The following is a 20,005-nucleotide window of genomic DNA, read 5'->3' on the forward strand; positions in this document are numbered from 1 at the left end:
ATTCCATAGTGCCCATGGTCTCCACTCCTCCTTTCTCAAAAGAGTCGCACCCTGAACTACTAACTCAGCTCATGCTGTGATCTGTAACTCAAGCTAAACCCTAGAGTTCTGACTTGTGTCCCTTTTGCCTGAGCTCTGGGACTGCTCTTTGTTGGTGACTCCGGAGCTTTTTCTTAAAGCCACTGCTTGCCTGTCCAGCTTGCTGAGCCTCCCTGGCACTGCACAAACATCCCTTGGCTCCAGGACAGTAGCCAGTGGCTCTGTAGGGGGTGACAATTTCAAGGCATCCAATAAGAGGCCTGGGTGGAAGCTCTCAATAGTAAAGGATTCAGCTTGGACAGAGGCAAGGGTCTGCATTCAAGGCATTCAAGGGGACTCTCCTCAAACCTTAAGTTTGCCCCCCCCCTCAAAAAGTAAAATACTCCAGTTGGCTGGCTTCCCTCCCCCTCCTATACCCACACACCCTGGCAGTGGCCCAATGGCAGCTCAGGAATGTCGAGTGATGCCTCTCCCTTTCTGAGTGGTCTGAGAGGCCTCAGCTGCCCGGATTTGGGGATTTGGGGACAATGGATCCTCAAGTTCCTCCAAACCCTGACTCCCTGCAAGGTGCAAGTTCTCCAGCACCAGAGATCAGAGTGACAGAATGACCTAGAGGTGACCCCAAGGCCTGCAGAGAACTAAAGTGGGAAGCTGTTTGTGTGGGAGGTAGGGAGAAGACACTAAGAGTTTAGGCTTTATAGAAATACACAGCTAGATACAGGTGGAAAGAGGGCCCCATACCACCTATAGATTCCATATGGCCAGAGAGGGTGGTTCAGGCCTTGTCCTTGGTTTATCTAACCAGTCTATCCAGCCTTCACTTTGCTGACTGTCCTGGTAAGGCTAGGACTCAAGATTTTACTTACCCAACCTCCTAACTGCCTTCCATACCCGAGTCCAGGCCAGGCCCCCAGGGAAGGAGCCCTTTGATGGCTCTTGAGCCAGCCATATCATAATACTGAAAGGAGCAGGGACTACACCCTATGGGCCACCAGGCTTGGATGCAAGAGGTATATATATTCCCTGGGAAGAGTAGGCTCTCTTCATCCCAGTGCTCAGTGTGACCAGGTGGGGGCAGCAGTACCTGCTGTCCTCTTTGGCGTGAGCTGCTGTATCCTCTTGGTGTGCAGAAATGGGGTTCCAGGATTCTGAAGAGCCTGGTAGAGAGGAATTAAACTCCTGTCTGCGGCAGCATCATGGGTCTCTGGTTTTCCTGGCTAACCAAATCAAGAGTTCCTTGAACTACAGAGAACCAAGAGGTCCCCTTCTTCAAGCTCTGGTCTCCTGCAGTACAAAAGTCATGGGTCTTCCATCTCTATGAGTTCTGCAGCCTAAAACACATCGGCAGTAGATTGGACATGTTCATAAAATCATTCCAGACATTTTCAAAATGCCAGGCTGGAATGTGCCACCCTCTCCACACGAAGAAAGCAGTGTGTTTGTAGGCTGGGCCTGCTGTTACCTCTCCTCACGTCACAGGTCCTGACTATCTCCCCAACATTCTTTAGAGAATTGTTCACCTCTGCCTCTCTTCCTGTCCTGTGCGTTTAGGCTTGGAATGGCTGCAGCTGGGCTGAATGCCTTCAGCCTTTTTATTCTTGTCATTGTTCCCTAAACAATGCAGTGAACAATTATTTATAGAGCATTTACATCACATGAGGTATTATAAGGAATTCCGAGGTGGTTTAAAATGCGTGGTAGGGATGTGTGACGGTTACATGCAAATACTACCTTAGATAGGCAAGGAGCACAGGTTGATTTTGGTGTCCACAAGGTGCCTTACAGGCCAAGTCTACAAACTCTTAAGCAGGCCAAGAGGAAATGTTAGCATACTGGAGAAATACACTTTAAGGTTTGCAAAAGATTTTCTCCAACCAGCAGGTCTGCCTCACCTTTCTGTCCTGAGTCACGCCAGGGTGGAGTGAGGGAGTCTGTTTTAACTAGCCCTCCGGGAAGTTCTGATAGAACTTCAAGTTTGCCAATTGTGGCTCCTGTTGGCCTGAATGCTTAAGTTTTAGGGACTTGGTGTAGACCTCAAAGTAATTGTACATTTGGGAATGTAACTACACTCTCAAGAGGATTTCAGTAAGTCAAAAATGCTACTGAAGTGGGGGCGGGGAAGCGAGAGGTAGTAACAAGCAAGCCACCCATTGCAGACTGGTCCATTCTAGCGCTGCAGGCACCAGTGCTGCCTGCCCCCTCCTCAGTGACTATCCTGGGCATCCCAACCCTGTATGCAGCCAAATGGGAGAAGAGGTTATCCGCCCCTGCAGAAGGCTGTAGAAGGCCTCCTTGTTTGGATGTTGAGGGTTCGTAGCGGGGCGAGGTTCGCGTTGTTTGAAGGGTGTTGACAGTCACCCTGTGGTAGTGTCCTCACCTCTAGCCACCGGGATGCGTGGCTAAAGCCACGTGACGTACCTAACCGCACTTCCCAGCCTCTTGGGGCTCAGACCTGGGTTTCTCTTGGGCCCCTGAGGGTGCACCCGGGAGCAGCGGCCTGAAGGACTCTCGTGCGTACCGGGTCTCCAGTCCCCTCACCCCGCTTCGGCGAGTCCGAGGAACTGGGGGCGGGACACTGTCCCGGGGGCTGGGCCGGGCGTGGTGGCCCCCGAGGCCCTCGCGGGTGGGGCGAGCCCCTTCGCGACACCGCCCTCCCCGGATAGCCAATGGAGGTGGAGGTGCCGCGCCAGGATTGGAGCGGGCGCGGGACTGACCAGCGTGGGGGCCGGGACGAGGGGCGGGCGAGGAGAGTGCTGTCAGCGCGGATGTAAGGGAGGGAAAAGTTCCCTGCGTGGAGAGCCGGGCAGGCGCACGCTCGTACGGCGGCCGCAGCGGCAGGGCGGGGCCGGCAAGGCGGGCTGCAGAGGAAGACCCTCGATCGCGACCTCGTCTTCCACGGTGTCTCTAGAGCTCGGCAACGTTCCGGATTCCGGAGGACTTGTGCACAGCGGCCATGGGTGGCGTCGGAAAGCTCGGCGGGAGACCGGAGCCGCGGGAGGGGCCCACACCGCTGGGGGCGCCCCTGCCCATCTTCCGCTGGGAACAGATCCGCCAGCACGACCTACCAGACGACAAGTGGCTGGTCATCGAGCGCCGTGTCTACGACGTCAGCCGCTGGGCACAGCGGCACCCAGGGGGCAGCCGCCTCATCAGCCACCACGGCGCGGAGGACGCCACGGTAAGCTAGCCCACAGCCAGCGGGGTGGAGCCTGGCGCTAATGATGGGGTGAGAGACGTGGGTCATAGGTTCCTAGTCTCATTCCACCTGCGGACCTTAGCATCCTTTCTGCTCTTTCTGACCTTTGACTCCTACAGCCTGGCTCCAGAGTTGAGATGGAACCAGGGCTAAGGAGGTCCCTTTCTTGCATGGAGGACCCGCGGTTGGGTCAGTCTGTGCAATAGGTCTCTCAGGGAGGAATGGGCCCATTGAGGTGGGTGTGCCGTGAGAGGTAGAGCCCACCCTAGGTAGTGACCCTCACTTTCGTACTGAGGGTCTTATTTCTGCTGTGAGTCTCTCAGACTAGTACCTGGTGCTTCCAAGTGAGAGGGGCAGGGCTGGGTCCCTACCGACAGGAATATGCCTTCAGAGACTGGGGGCTGGGCAGCAGAGCTTGGGCAGGGCCTGGAGGTCTGTGGCTTATCCAACACTTGTGTAGACTGTTCTGAGGGCCAGTGACTCACCTCTGCTGGGCTGGCAGCTGCACGTGGGAAGATTTTGCCAGGCTGGGTGGGCCTCCACGGGAAGCACAGTCACCCCAGGCACAAACTGGCCCCTGGGGACGCTGGCTTCCCATTCTCAGTCCATGGTTAGACAAGGAGAGATGCGGCTGGCCAGAAGGACTATCTGGCTGGAGCCCAACGGTGAAGCAATTTCCCAGACCCTTCCTCCCTCAGTCACCCTATGTGGATTATTCACAATGGGTATCAGGAAGATCTTCAAGACTGGAGAGAATGAATTCCTAATGGAAGAACTTGGTGGCAGCAGAGGAGATTCTGCCCTGTCCCAGGACTGTCCCTCTCCACCCCCATTCATTCCAAGCAAGTTAGAGGCATAGGAGTGAGAAGGTTCTTGAAAATTATCCATCTTGGACCATAGCATGTATGTGCATGCATGTGTCTGTGTGTGCATGTGTGTGTCTGTGTGTGCCTATGCGCGTGTGCACATATGTGTGTTCCTGCCTTTCTACCAGGGCATGGTGGGCATGAGGTGCCACAGCCCCTCCCACAGAGCCCAGGCAACCCTGTGAGGACCGTGTTATAGCATCGGATAGGATGCTGGGTAAGAGAGAAGAAGGACAGTAGGGAGCACAGACATAGGTTTTTCCTGCTCAGGGCTAGGCCTGGACAGAGGGCCCTCCTACATGGGATTCCGAACTTTATATTTAGCTCAGTGCCCTGAGACCTCCATCTAATGGTTTTGCAATAGCCACCATTTTGATTCATAGCCAGAAAGATCTGTTAGGAAAACATCTCTCTGCATCTTGTAGCAGGGTTCTGGCTTTGCCACTGAAGGCTATGACAGGTAATTCCTCTGAACCTCAGTTTCCTTATTGATCAAATAGGGAGAGCTGAACCATATGGCAAGCCAGTTAAGGGCAAGACCATACCTTCTCAACCGTGCTGCTATGTCGCGGCTGTATGTTTGGTAACTGCCCTTTAGTGTATGTATACAAGCTGGAGAGTGAAGTGGAACCATCACAGCATCCCCAAGCCTCTGCTAGGGAACCTTGCCTGTCTCTGGCCCTGTCAGTAGTAAGAAGAGATTGCTATAGGTCCCAGACGTTGGGGTGGAGTTGCTGAAACGTCCTGGTATGCTTAAATCAAAGGGTTGGGAGGAACCTGGGTTCAGCGGACCCCAGTCTGTGTCTGTGATGGACCCACAGGGCAAACCATGGATTGGACTGGTCCAGTGCTCTGTGCGATCAAGTCTAGATGCCAGTTGTCCCATCCCAGACCCTGCAGCTCAGGTTGGAGGTGCGAGGCCGCTGTCCACTTACATCAGCCCAGCCGCCCATCAGCTGTTCTCATGTTCAGGCAGCAGAAGCCTTCCTGCCAGGAAATTCCCAGAGTTCTTATGCCATGAAGTCAGCTTGTGACCATCCTGGGATACAGAGTCTGGTGCCCTGGGGAGAGCACTCTGGGCCCTGGGCCAGGTTTGCCTAAGAGTCATAGTCACCCTGAGACGAGAAGAGCCAGTCAGAGAGAACAGCCCCTGCTGTTCATAAATATGTGAGGATCACACGCCAAGCACCTAAATTCAATGTTTGTTATTGGTACTATTTCTTAATCCTAAGGCAAGTATTGCTGCCGTTATCCCACTTTGCAGATGAGAACACAGATGCAGAGAAACAACGTGACTTGAAACAGTGGCAGGTGTGGGATTTGAATGCACAGCCATGCTCTTCCTCATCTTGGTTTCTCCGTGATGGGGTCCCCTAACTCTGTTCTTGAGTATCTCCTATGCATCCCCATCTCTGCAGCTGCATCTGTGATTAAGACATTTGCAGGGACGGAGTGTCCAGCAGATGGATCAGCTAAAGCAAAGACTCAGACCACATCATCTATACCCGAGGAATGTAGCATGGCTTTAATAGAGACGGGGACGGGGAGTCAAAAGGTAGACGTGCCAGACTCACTGAATGCTTTTGTCCTTAGAAGGACTTTGGTTTATTCTAAAGCCCTCTTTAGAAGATCCAGGGAGGGCAGAGAATGGAAACCCAAGGGGTCTGCTGTGTCTTTAAAGGATCCTGAAAGGTTGGGACGAAGCTTAGTTGGCAGACTACTTGCCTAGTATTTGGGATGCCTTAGGTTCCTTAGCACCACATAAACTTGGTTGTGGTGGCATCCACCTGTAACCCCATCACAAGGCAGAGACAGAAGACTTGGAGTTCAAGGTCACTCTCGGGTATGAGGCAAGTTTGAGCCCAATCTCTGATTCATGAGATCTTGTCTCCAAGCGAAAGGACCTTTGGGGTTAGAGAGATGCCGAGTGGTGAACAGTGCATGCCACTCTCTCAGAGGACTGCGATCCATTCCCAGCACCCACACTGGGTGACTCACAACCCCTGGTAACTCCAGCTGCAGGAGAGCCAGCATCTCTGGCCTTTGTGTGCACCGTCACCCATGTTTGCATGTTATCCCACGAACACACACACATGCACATAATTAACAATAAAACAAAATAGAATCATCTTCTAGAAAGGCAAAGGCTTTAAGATATCAAGGTAAACAAGATGGGGACCTGCCCTCTCTTTGGGGAGGGAATTCAGAACAAGTAACCGTGTAATTGGGCTCCAAAGTGTGAATGTGGATACTGGTAGGGACTGTTAGAATTAGCTCTGTAGGATGAGAATATGGCTCAGTGGTAGAGAGCCGGCTGAGCATGCTCAAGGACATGGGTTCAATCCCCAGCAGTGAAAGTTTTTTTTTTTTAAATGAGGCTAAACAGAGTCCAGCATTGTGGTGCAGGCATTTAATCCCAGCACTTGGGAGGTGGAGGTGAGACCATGAGGGTTTGATATCCTTCTCAGTTATGCGTTGAGTTTGAAGCCATCCTGGACTACGTTAGATCTGATATCAAAACAGAACCAAAAAAGAAATATGCTCGAGTTATCTCTGTGTTATCTTTAGAGAAGGAGCTGACCTGTCCGCACACTGTGACTCTCTTTCCCATTCAATGTGGCAGGGATAAGATGGCTTTCGTTTTGGATTGACTGTGGGGATGGCGCTGGGCACCTAGGTGACTGGTTAGCGTGGGAAGTGGAACCCTGAACTCAGCTGGCGTCGTTATGGGAAGGTGAGAGTTTCCCATCAGTCCCTGGTGCCCATTAAGCTGAAGCACTGTCAGCCTGAGAAGACTTCAAAGTCCAGCAGACCTGGCATCCATCTCCTTGTGGCCCCTTGGGAACGATGAGCTAAAAGTAGGGCTGGCTGATGCCACTGTCAGAGGCTATGTCATAGAACTTTCCGCCAACAGTTATCGACTAGGCTCAGTTCTGAGAACTTTAGATGTGATCATTGACTTACTTCTAACAGCCTTCTGAGGTTGGGTCCTATCTGTTGTGTAGATAAAGAGACTGGAGCAGAAGATGAGCAATGCTATGGTACCCTAAAATGACACAACCAGCATCGCTGGATTTGGGAGGGAGGGCCTGTGTCTGAATGGGAGCTGAGAGGGACCAGGATGATGACCAGAAAGCTCTGAGGTCTAGAGAGGGCAGGATGGCCTCAACCACCCAGAACCAATGCCCACACCCTGTTCCCACCAACCACACTGGCTGCTTGAAAGTCCTACTTCAGTGAGTCGTCATTCTGTGGGGTTGAGTGGGTACTGGTTTGTTTTGTTTGAGACAGGCTTTCATTATGCATTCCGGTCTGGCCTAGAACTCACGAAGCTGGCCTCAAGCCCACAGAGATCAATCGCCATTTCCCTCCCGAGTACTGAGATTATAGGTACAAGCTACCATACCTGACTCTGGGGGGCTTGACAGGTGTCTTCTCCTGCAGGCTGAAGTGCCCACCCTTCTCTGTGGGGAGACTGGCAGAAATGCAGTGTGCAGAGGTGGGAATAATGGTGCCCTCAGGGTGTCAGGCAGCCTTCCCCCTTTCTTCCTGAGAGGGAAGGCTTCCCTTGGCTGTCTTGGAGTCTCTGATAAAAGAGTCAGGCTTGCAGGGTGGTGGTGGCAGAGGCAGGTTTGAGGCCAGCCTAGTCTACAGAACGAGTTCCAGGATAGACTCCAAAGCTACACAGGGAAACCCTGTCAAAAAAAAAAAAAAGTCAAGCTCCAGTGGTAAAGCCAGAGTTCATTCGTAAAGAGAATCACGTGCCAAAAGGCTGGGTCATTTTCAGGTATTTGCTGAGAAAGCAACATCTCTGAGGCCAAGGGTCCTGGCTAGCCGAGAATCAAACGTGTGTTCCCACCCTTCACCAGGACCCCAGGGATGCTGAGGGGCCTTCCCTTGAGCTGGGCTTTGCTGCACAGGCTAGAGCGGCACACACGTGCTGATTGCGGAGCTCTGTGTCCTTGCTTCCTTGTCCTTGCCTCAGTTTCTCCATCTGTTGGGGAGGGTTACTGATAATGTTTTCTCGCACGCAGGGGAGAGGGTGACAGGAACAGTTAAGTGCAGAACCTTAGTCCCTCTGGTCTGTTCTCCATTTGGAGGGCAAGAGTGGTGGGGTGTCCGTGGAGAGCCCAGGCCCCCCTCTAGCAAAGGTGGAAATAGGCAGCAAGTGCGGACCCAGATCACCAGAGCTGCAGCAGCTCTCCCTGCTTCCCCACCTCCCCGGCTTCTGTGGAACATTCTCCATTCTTTGGCCAGAGACCAGAACTTCTTCCCTCCCTTTCATGCCCCGGGGTAGAAGGAGGTTGTCTCCCCCATCCCCCCAGCCTTCCTGTCCCTTAGGCGGAGACTCAACTTGGTCTTGACCCAACACAGCACATTTTCACTCCTCTACTCAAACGTGCAGCCGTGGCTGTCAGCAGCAGGTGCGCAACAGGGCCCTGGGGTGCAGCAGAAAGCTGGATAAGGGGGCTCCTGTTATCCCCAAGGCCTCTTCTAAGTGCCTGTGAGGTGTGTGTTAGTGTTTCCCATCTTTCTGAGAAGGACATGCAGAGGGAAGAGGGGGCAAGTCTGTCTGGGACTCCTACATGGAATCACAGGTTCCATCTGCAGGTCAGCTGGCTCCAAACTGTACCCCAGCCCCCCAACCCCCAGTCAGCTGCTGTGCAGAGCTCATAGTGAACTGGGGTCAGAGCAGGAGCTCTGCTTGTCTGGACTCTGTGGTTTACGCATTCTGAGGTTGTGTGGACACTATAGAGAACAGACTCAAGTTCAAATCCCAGCTCTGCCACTCCAAATTCTTATACTGGGACAGGTGTCTTGAGGGGGAAAAAGTTCACAACCCTATCCTGGGAGGTGAGGAAGGCTGACTCTTGTCTAGTTATCATCTGCACTTGAAAACTTGCCCTAAACCAGGTCTGTCTGTAAACAGAGCCTACAGGGCTCACAGGGAACTTAAGTTTGCTATGCTCTTTTATTTTATTTTATTTTCAGATTAAAAAAAAAAGTTATGTGGGGCTGGAAAGATGGCTCAGCGGTTAAGAGCACTGGCTGCTCTTCCAGAGGTCCTGAGTTCAATTCCCAGCAACCACATGGTGGTTCACAACCATTTGTAATGAGATCTGGTACCCTCTTCTGGCCTGCAGGCATAACACATGGAAGACATGTTGTATACATATTAATAAATAAATCTTAAAGAAAGTTATGTGCATAAGTGTTTTGCCTGCATGTATATATGTGTATCACATGTGTACCCAGTGCTTACAGAGGTCAGAAGGTGTCAAATTTCCTGGAACTGGGATATCTGATGCTTGTGACCACCATGTAGGTGCTGGAAACTGAACCTGGATCCTCTGCAAAACCAGCCAGTGTTCCTAACCACTGAGCCATCTCTCTGGTTCCCCGTGGTGTGCCTTTTGATTCTGGCAGTTTCTACAGATTCAATGAAAGATTTCCAATTTCATTCACTTTTGACTCTTTTAGTGTGTGTGTGTGTGTGTGTGTGTGTGTGTGTGTGTGTGTATGTGTTGTGTGAAATCACAAGGTTTGATACATATATCCCTTATCCTTTAACCTTTCTGAGTCTTCCTTTCTCCCTGGCCCTTGGTCCTTGATCCCACAAAGGACTACTCCAAATGACCCAAGCTAGAGTCCTGGGAAGTCCCTTGCTGGTTCTCAGAGTCCAGGGACCCACCCTGTGAGTGTTCTCCTTGGTGCTCACTCACTCCCAAGGCCCCAGCCTTCTGTCCAAGGGCCTAGGGCAACTTGCCTGTCCCCTTCCCACCAGCTGGAGCCTTGACCTACCCACCATAGAAATTTCTGACCTGGCCCCAAGGGGGCTCACACCTCTATCACTTGTGGACTGAACTGACTGCAAGACCCTTGAGTGAACCTGGTTCTGCTCACCTCCCTACAGTACACACCTGTCTGGTGTTCATGTCGGCTGTGACCCTAGGCACATTCCTAAGAGTTTGAATCTCACTTGTTGCGGTAGTGGGTGGCTGCATGTGTGAGAGAGGGGGCGGCAGAGAGAGGAGAGAGAGAGAGAGACAGAGAGAGAGACAGAGAGACAGAGAGACAGAGAGTCTGTCTGTCTTTCCATGCCCCCGGCTCTGTGCTCAGGTAGAGAGATTTCAAATCACCATCAGCTTTAGGGAACTCTAGCACTCGATACAGCATGGATGAACCTTGAGGGTATTAAGCTATGTGGAATAGGCTAATCACAGAGGGACCCATGCTATCCGACTCCATTAAAGTGAGCTTCCTGGAATAAGGCTACAGCCATAGGAACCAATGGTGGGGTTGGGGCTGTGGAAGGAGAATAAGGAGTTGAGTGGGTATAGCCTTTCATGTGGGGAAGAGGGGCTAGTCTAGAGATGGGTGGTCACACATCAGCACAAAGGCCCTCAATACATTACACCTAAGAATGATGAACTTAGATGTATTTTGTAGATATTAATAATAATAAATATAACAATAGAAGGCTGGGGATGTAGCTCAGTTGGTAGCACATTGCCTAGCACCCACAGAATCCTTGGGTTCAATCCTTGGGAGTGCACAAACTGGAAGTGGTGGAGTCAGAAGAATCAGAAGCTTAAGGTTATCCTCAGCTACAAATGGAGTTCAAGGCCATCCTGGACTATATATGATTGACACTGTCTTAGAAACAAAGATGACAGTAAAATTCATGTAGTGCAGTCCAATATCAGAAGGGTCCTGAAGGTAGGAAGTAGAGGCCTTTGCCTGAGAATGTACAGGCTCAAAGTCACATGGAAGTGGGGTCAAAAGAACCCCAGTGAGCCTGGGTCCAGGCAGCTTCCTGTAGAACCCCATTCTCCTGTGTCCTTGCCCCTCCTTCATCTCCAGAGGAAGTGAGAGCTATGCTTTTATAACCTCTGCTGCTGGGTGGGGCCCAAGGACCCATCCAGCCTGGGTTATTTCAGAAACCACACCTTCCTAGCTCCCCAGTTTCTAGCTGCCTTGGGTCAGTGACCCCCTAGATATGATCTCTAAGTAAAGTCTCCTTCCTCCAAGGACTCTTCAGAAATGTCCTGCCAGTAAGTGTAAGGACTATGGTCATTTAAGCTTCATTTTATTTTAAAATTATTTTATTACTTATTTTCTCTGCATGTGCATGTGTGCTGTACACATGTGGGCGTGTGTAGGAGTGCCCACGTGCATGTGGAGGCCAGAGGAGGACCTTGGGTGCCCTGCACGATCACTCTCTACTCCATTCCTCTAGACAGACTCACTGAATGGAGATACACTGGCAGCCTGCAGGCTCCTCCGTCTCTGCCCTCCCCCACTTCCCACCCAGTGCTGGGGTTACAGACTCACATAGCTATGATTTCTATGTGGGCACTAGGGATTTGAACTCAGGTCATCATGTTTTTACAGCAAGTGCTCTTCCCACTGAGCCAACTTCCCAGCCTTTTATTGTGATAGACACTTAATAAGGCTCCTGTTCCTGTGACCAGTGGGCTATTTCAACACCTGTATACAATGTACAATGATCAGGGAAGTTAGCTTGGTGGTAAGCGGGGTGACTGTAGTTAACAACGTCATTTCTCTTTCAACCTACACAAGCTGGTAGACTCTTGGACAACAGGAGGCCCCTGTTCTTTGTCAAACTTCTGCATAGGTGTCTCTTTTCAGCATCTTGGAAGGGCCCTTAGTCCCATTTCCCAGGGCCGTGGGGACAATGGCATCCAGTCATCCTCTCTGCTTTTGAAATTGCAACTGTAAAAGTCAGTTGGCTGCCTGTGGCTAATAAATGGGCGCGATGTGATATCATAGGCAAACAATGAATGGTCTAAGCAAACAACAAGAGCAAGGTTGAGGAAGGAAGGATGAGGGAGCCCAGTCACCTTTGCCCTTATCTGTCTTATCTCTCTCCCCCCTTTTTTTCCCTGTACAGCGCTCCGCACCCCTACCTCAGTTATATTAAAGAAAGACACGGGAGTGCCAGGCTTTTCTGTTCTTAACATTATACTACCTACTGAGAATGCAGCTCAGTTGGTAGAGCGCTTGCCTGTCGTGCATGGAGACTCTGAGTTCAGTTCTCGGCACTCGCGTGAACTGGGGAGGCATGATGGTGCATGCCTGTGGTTCCAGCACTAGGGAGGTTGAGGCAAGAGTATCATGAGGTCATTCTCTCTTGGGCTCTTTAGCAACTCTTTAGCCAGGGCTACATGAAACTATGTCTCCAAAAAGAAGAGAATAACCAGATAAGTTTAACTGCTCAATATCTTCCTCGCATGAACCCAAGAGCTCAATGTGTATGGCCTACCACTGACTCGTCTCAAGTGACCCAGGGGTCTTCAATGACAAGTCTCCCCACACACATTTTACCCACTGTTGTGTTGATAAGACTTGGATAAATTTAACATCTGTGATCCAGATCTTATACTCTGTAGAAAATACTGTGGCATACCGAAAGCTTTTTGGAAGGACTAAACCTTTTCATGGATGGACTCGGTCTTTCTGCGGTTCTTTCAGGCATATTGAGAGGAGAGAACCCTGTACTGGATGAAGCAGATGGGGCATGGCAAGTGAGGGGTGTTGAACAGGGTACCTGAGACCTGGGGCAGAATAGGGAGGGCTGATAGGTAAGGCTGATCCTCCTGGGTTTTTTTTCTGACTGCCCAACATCTAGCTGACTTTCTATCTGGCTGTCCATCAACAGTTTCTTTCTGTTAATTTTAAGAATTAGGTTTATTCAATTTTTGTATGTGTGAGTGTTTACCCTGCATGTATTTACATGTAACACATGCATGCTTGGCGTCATGGAGGTAAGAAGAGGACATTGGATGCCCTGAAACTGGAGTTACAGATGTCGGCCGGCACAGAGATGCTGGGAATCTAACCTGGGTCTTCTGCAGAGCAGCAAGTGCCCTTAACCACTATGCCATCTCCCCAGCAGTGCAACCGCCTTTCCACCCTGTTTCTGTGGTTCTTTCTGGGTGTTATATGAGTTGTGCATCTATTCACTTGACTGTCTGTTCTCCTTCAGGATGCCTTCCACGCCTTCCACCAGGATCTCCGTTATGTGCGCAAGTTCCTGAAGCCCTTGCTGATTGGAGAGCTAGCCCCAGAGGAGCCCAGCCAGGATGGAGCTCAGAATGTGAGGGAACAGCTGGAGGCTTGGGGGCATTGCCTGTTGCCTGTAGTAGCAGCTTGTTCTATATTACTTTTGGGGTACTCAGAATGGGGGCTGGGTCAGCAGTCCCTTTGGGGCCACAGTCAAAGGTGAAAGTCATAGTGATGTCCTGTAGAAGTAAGGATTCCAGACCTGACTTAGCTAGGTACTTGCTGTGGGTCTCCAGGTGAGGCCTCTTTCTGCCCCAAACCCAGTGCTCCCCTGCCCCAAGTTCTACAGTGAGGATGTTTTGAGTCCCAAAGGATTCCTCTATTGGCTATGGCTTTCTCTGCTTCTTACCCACCCCATACCTTTGGGGTCAGGGAGAGACTTAGCTGCTAGCTAGTTACCCAGCTTACATCCTGACTGGCATTTTTGTTCCTCTATCCATCACCTTTGCTGACACCTGGGCCCAGCAATGGGCAATGGGATGGCTTAAGAAGCAATGAGAAGTTTCTCTGGACTCTGGTGGTCCATGCTTCCTCATCTTCTGGACCACTCTTCTGCCACAGGCCCAGATGATCGAGGACTTCCGAGCCTTGCGCCAGGCAGCTGAGGACATGAAGCTGTTTGAAGTTGACCACACTTTCTTTGCATTCCTGCTGGGCCACATCCTGGTTATGGAGTTGCTGGCCTGGCTTATCATCTACCTCTCGGGCCCCGGCTGGGTGTCCAGCATCCTTGCTGCCCTCATCCTGGCCTTATCTCAGGTAATTCCAAGACTATGCAGCAGATAAGGGGTCCAGCACATGTGGAAAACTCAGGACAGTTTTTTTTTAATGAATGAAAGAAAGGATGGATGGATGGATGGATGGATGATGATGATGATGGATGGATGATGGATGATGGATGGATGGATGATGGATGATGGATGGATGATGATGGATGGATGGATGGGTGATGGATGGGTGGATGATGGATGGATGGTTGTATGGGTGGATGATGGGTGGGTGGGTGGATGATGGATGGATGATGGATGGATGGGTGGATGATGGGTGGGTGGATGGGTGGGTGGATGAAGGGTGGGTGGGTGGGTGATGGATGGATGATGGATGAAGGGTGGGTGGGTGATGGATGGATGATGGATGATGGGTGGGTGGGTGGGTGGATGGATGGGTGGGTGGGTGGGTACATGGATGAGTAAGTGAAATGTTAGAGGCCTTTAAGATGTACCAGGTCCAGAATGTCACAGCCCTGTGTGTGATAGGACTTGCGTAGGTGAAAAAAGGTCTCACATGAAGGTCATGGCTAAAACTCCAGCAACAAAAGACAGATTAGCAAGAGAAAAACCTAGAAAATTTATCTGATCATAATCTTATGTGGCCAAAGAGCCTTCAGATTAAAGAGCAAAAGACTAGGGTGAGCTGATGTAAGAAGCAGGAATAGCCTGTAGGAATGGGCTCAGACATGAAAAGTCTGTGTGATGGAAAGAGAATGAGAGGGCCTGAGCCGGTGGAAACAGACTGGCTCAGAAACCTGGCAAGGCCTGGCTGCTCAGACTTTTCTTGGCCTCTTTCTGAGGCATTCTTCCCTCCCAGGTATGGGATGGAATGCTTTTCGAAACAGAGAGCTTATGCACTCATCTCAGATGAGGTGGCCCTCTGTAAGGTCAGGACCAAGGCAAAAGGGAAATTAAGAGTAGTGATGTCAGGCTTCGGGGGAAGAGCAGCCCTGTGACTATGGCCTGCCTCGGGTAGGGGAGAGAATTCTAGGTTCTGTTATTTGCCTTGGGGGATGCAGGGAAGCAGGAGACAGGAATCTATGAGAAGAGCAGAAAGTTGGCTTCTGCAGCTTGTATTCAGAGGAATGGTTTTTCTGAATCTTGACCTTTGCATACACACACACCATTAAACTCAGGTGCACTGGTCCAGCAAAAGAGGCAGCTGGTTTCAGTGGAACATCAGTAGTAGGTGAAACATAAGCAGTGGGTAGACCCCTAGCAGCAGAAGGGGCCTAGGTAGCCTCCTCCACCCTTGACCTCCTCCTCCCCCCAGGCCCAGTGCTGGTGTCTGCAACATGATATAGGCCATACCTCCATCTTCACCAAGTCCAGGTGGAACTATGTGGCCCAGCAGTTCGTGATGGGGCAGTTGAAAGTGAGTGTGAATCTGGGTGAGCGTCCAGGCATGGAATTGGGGCTCTGCTGGGTCTGCTCAAATGTGCGGGTACCAAGTAGGGGCACAGCCCGACTCCACCCCTGAGATCCCTTCTCCGCACAGGGCTTCTCTGCCCATTGGTGGAACTTCCGCCACTTCCAGCACCATGCCAAGCCCAACATCTTCCACAAGGATCCAGATGTGGGTGTGGCACCTGTCTTCCTCCTGGGAGAGTCAAGTGTGGAGGTAGGTGGCAGGGATCATGGACACTCAGGACAGGCCTGCAGCGAAGGGGCCTTAGCAGGGAAGGAAACCCCATGCTTGCCCCCTAGCTTAGCCTTATTCCAGCTCTAGGTTTGGTCCTTCTCCCATCTCCTAGCCACCTGGGGATGAGTGGCCCAGTGGCTAGACTCTAGAGTTGCCTTTGACCTTGGCCTCAGCCAGCCCCCTGACCTTGGCCTGGAGAGCTGCTCTCCCCAGCTGACACCTGTCTCCACAGTACGGCAAGAAGAAAATCAGATACCTGCCTTACAACTGTCAGCATCTGTACTTCTTCCTGAGTGAGTACCTGCTGGCCCTCTGGGGTAGGGCAGGCCCTTGGCCTATGCTACCCACCTGACGGCTCTGGGCCTTCTGCTCTGGCTGTCCTCACTCTTTCCCGCCCTCCCCAAAGTCTCTCTACCATTAAGTCAGGGTGTCTGGAGTCCTAGAGTGTTCTGTAACTGCTTCTGCAAACAGACTCAAGGACAGAAATCTGTAAGGCTGGCTCCTGACCTATACAAGGGACAAGGGAGGTGGGAGACAGGGACAAGAGCCAGACACCAAGAGACCGAGTATGAGTCAGGCCCTGTGGGAACTGTGAGGTCATCTCAGTGGATAGGTCCGCATTTATATTCTCTCCTCCACCCACCTCATCTGGGTACCCCATCCCTGTTACTGCATGCCCCTACGCTCCCTTCTTGCAGTTGGCCCACCGCTGCTCACCTTGGTGAACTTTGAACTTGAAAACCTGGCACACATGCTGTTGCGCATGCAGTGGATGGTGAGTGGTACTGCTCGGAACCACAAGTATCCAACTTTCTGGGAGAGGGCTTCAGGGGACAGTCCTATCCATCCCTGAGTGTGAATGTGTGTGTGTGCGCAAGGAGAGAGTATGCACTTTGGGGTACACGGTGGACCTCTTCTGTGAAGGAGTTTTCCCTTGTGGGGAGAGTCACTGGACTGACTGTCAGGCACCTGTGTCCCAGGCATGGGCTGCCCTACTGCACCCTCAAAGTCACTACCATGGTCAGCTCTAACTGGTGACATGGCGGGGACCCCATTCTTGTATTAGTCATGGAAGCACAAGCCTGATGAGGGGCAGTGGCCTATCTGGAACCCTGAAGCAAATGCAAAAGAGAATTGAATGACCCCAGCCCTTCCTCCTGTCTCCCCTTTCCCCCCATCCATGGAAGCTACTCAGCACTGCCTCTGTCTTCCTTGTAGGACTTGCTGTGGGCTGCTAGTTTCTACTCCCGCTTCTTCTTGTCCTATGCTCCCTTCTATGGTGCAACTGGGACACTATTTTTCTTTGTTGCCGTCAGGTATGGGCAGGTTCAGGGTGGCAGGGTGTGGGGAGGTTTCACACAGGTGGCAGGGGACCCTGACCACAGCCCTCCCTGCTTAGCCTGTTGTCCCAATGTAGGACGGGTGCCAGTACCACCTCTTCAGGTGGCTGTTATGATAATCAAATTTTAGCAGGGTGGCCAGACCCTAGGGCTTGAGGAAAGCAGCTTGACTTGGTCCTGGGCCTGTGGGTGGCCCTCAGCCTCACTAGGGACACTGCTCTATGAAGTTTCTTTAAATGTCAATGCAGAAGCAACTAGATAACCCCATTGTACAGAAAGAGAAGTTGGGGCCCAGGTCTGGGTTCAGCTGTATGTATGCCAGCCTCCACTCTGAGCTGGATTTAGGGCAGTACCAAAGCCTCCCTCACAGGGTCCTGGAGAGCCACTGGTTTGTGTGGATCACGCAGATGAACCACATCCCTAAGGAGATTGGTTACGAAAAGCACCGGGACTGGGCCAGCTCTCAGGTAGGCCCTGGGGAGCCTAGTTGGAGGACATGCCAGCTGGGGAGTCATGCTCTGGGAGGGATCAGGCCCTGCTGAGGCTGCCAGATGGTGGGGTCAAGGTTCTGAGCCAGCTTCCCTCACTTGTACCTCTCCTGCCCCGGCAGCTGATAACCACCTGCAATGTGAAGCATTCGCCTTTGGTTGACTGGTTCAGTGGGCACCTCAGTTACCAGATTGAACACCAGTAAGTGTGGCCTGTAGGGCTTTCTGGGTACAGGGTGAAGCCAAAACCAGGGTCTAGGGCTCACTTCTCTGTGATCCCTGGACGATGTGGCCTAGAGGGTGAGGAGTAGGTGGGCTGCCTCTGGCAGCTCCCCACTCAGATCTGGCCTGCCCTCCCAGCCTCTTTCCCACGATGCCAAGGCACAGTTACCACAGGGTGGCCCCCCTGGTCAAGGCGTTCTGCACCAAGCATGGCCTGCAGTACGAGGTGAAACCCTTCTTCACTGCCCTGGCGGACATCATCAGGTAAGGCTGCACTGGGCTCCTCAGGTCGCATAGACTAGTCTCTTCCAAGTCCATGCTCACTCTTGACCCAGTCAGCACCTTCCGAGCTCCTGGCCCTCAGAGAGGGGCCCTCCCTCAGTACTGGCTTTCTAGACCTTTCCTGATCAGCCAGTGCTCAACTTGTTCCCCAGCGTAGAGATCTCATGGAGCCCTAGAAATATGGCAGTGAGTCAGACAGGCTTAGAGGTTTCTGCCTCCTGGGAACTGAAACCAGTGTTCTAGCTGGGGAAACAAAGCAAGCATTTGTAGGGCTGGGGAGTTGGCTCTGTAGGTAAAGTGCTTTCTGTGTAAGGATAAAGACTGGAGGTCAGATCCCTGGCACCCATGTAAAAAACCAGGAATGATGGCATGTGCCCGTCATCCCACTGGGGAGGCAGAAGCAGGGGATCCCTCTAGGGTTTATTGGCCAGTGAGCTCCAGGTTCAGTAAGAAACCTTGTCTCAGAAAATAAGATGGAAAAGCAATAAGAAGATGCTGGACATCAGCCTCACATATAACATGCATTCACACCACAAACGCACGTGTGTGGTCAAACAATGAGTGCATGATAAAATTTGAGAACCATTTTAAATAACATATAACAAGAATGAAACCTAGGGTGGAGGCAGGAGAGGGGATGTGGAGGGTCAGGCGGAGGGTGTGATATTGTTTATGGCACAGCAGGTGCAGAGTGTGGAGAATCTGCCATGTGAGCAGAGGCAAGAAGCTGGGAGACAGCTGGTCCCTGGGGAAAGGGCACCTGGCTGAAGACAGAGGCCCTGCAGAGGTCCTCAGGCAGGAATGTGCTGATTTGTGGGAGGAGAAGAGAGAGACCACCTGACTTTTAAATCTTACAAAGATGCTCTAAAGCGCGCGTGCACTGTGAGCAAGAATAGAAGCAGAGAGGGGAAGGCCACGAGGCAGGGCTGTCAGGGGAGGACTCAGCCTCCAGGAAGAGTCTTGGAGGTGGGAAAACCAGAGGTTGGATTCTGTGACATCTGTACATTGTTCTTCTCCTGTTCTTGTCTTTGATATTATTATGATGGGGGCAGGTTCTGTGCCCCATGTCTTGGGTTGCAGAGCCCAAAAGGGAGAGGCAGCAGGGAGAAGCAGATGAATGATGGCCAGGCCCACAACTGGACTTGGCCGCCTGCCACTCACCTCCCTGCTGCAGTCCAGATTCCACTCTGGTTAATAAGTACCTGGCCCCACACAGCTGCCTGTCTCAGGGAGGGCGGGGGATGGGAACCCACAGAGATGTCTTTACTCAACATTCCTTACGGGACACAGGGGGATGCTAATACCTTCCAGTCGAGTCCCTGACTCCCATCCCCAACTCTCAGATCCTTGAAGAAGTCTGGCGACATCTGGCTGGATGCATATCTCCATCAGTGAAGACAGCGGCCTCCTGGGTGGCGAAGAGGGAAAGGATACAGACTCCAGCAATCACCGAGTCACTGATGGACAGCCCTCTTCACCCCCTGCCGGGGCAGCCTGCCTACCTGCCTGGTCCTGCTGCTTTCCTCAGTCCTCAACATTTTCTGTTCAAGAGCCCTATGGCCATGGCACTTGTTCAACAGGACCAGGGGTGGAGCATAGCATGTTTTCCTAGAGCAAGAATTGGAGGAAAACTTGTTATTTTTATATAAAAAGCAACTCAGACACATGGAGCCAAGTGTTGAATTTTCATGGATTTTTCTGCTTCAGACTTCCTGGAGGGGGCATCAGAGTGTCGAGATGGGACGGGATGTAAGGAGTTCCCTTCCACGCTGGGTACTCTGGGTCATGGCGGCAATCCAGCTCAGCTCCACCTCAGGGCTTGGCCCCTTCCTGTTCCTACACTCAGCAGCACCCTGGGATGAGTTATATCTCAAGGACCTGGGGTTGAGGGTCACATCTGCAGGAGCCTCTGAGTTGTAGGATGGAAAGCCCATGTGTTGGTACTGGCCTACAGTCCTCCACACAGGAGGGTCCAGTAGTGGGGAGCTCTGCCAGACTTGGCATGGCACAACAGTTACAGTGCTGAATGGGCAGGGACTCGGGTGGCCATTCCATCCCTAAGTCCTTGGAATA

The 20,005-nt window shown here is 51.8% G+C and overlaps 1 protein-coding gene across 1 annotated transcript; it reads left to right on the forward strand.

Annotated features, from left to right (window-relative positions):
• Nucleotides 1-2,649: 2,649 nt before the first annotated feature.
• Nucleotides 2,650-19,602, forward strand: Fads3 (fatty acid desaturase 3). The gene is made up of 12 exons (XM_075973462.1): nt 2,650-3,217; nt 13,112-13,222; nt 13,750-13,947; nt 15,232-15,333; nt 15,457-15,579; nt 15,833-15,893; nt 16,299-16,375; nt 16,819-16,916; nt 17,311-17,407; nt 17,551-17,630; nt 17,789-17,914; nt 19,276-19,602. The coding sequence occupies exons 1-12, from the start codon at nt 2,993-2,995 to the stop codon at nt 19,325-19,327; spliced, it is 1,350 nt and encodes a 449-aa protein (XP_075829577.1). The 5' UTR covers nt 2,650-2,992; the 3' UTR covers nt 19,328-19,602.
• The last annotated feature ends 403 nt before the right edge of the window (nt 19,603-20,005 follow it).

Source organism: Microtus pennsylvanicus, chromosome 5, assembly GCF_037038515.1.
Source record: "Microtus pennsylvanicus isolate mMicPen1 chromosome 5, mMicPen1.hap1, whole genome shotgun sequence".
Taxonomy (NCBI): Eukaryota; Metazoa; Chordata; class Mammalia; order Rodentia; family Cricetidae; genus Microtus; species Microtus pennsylvanicus.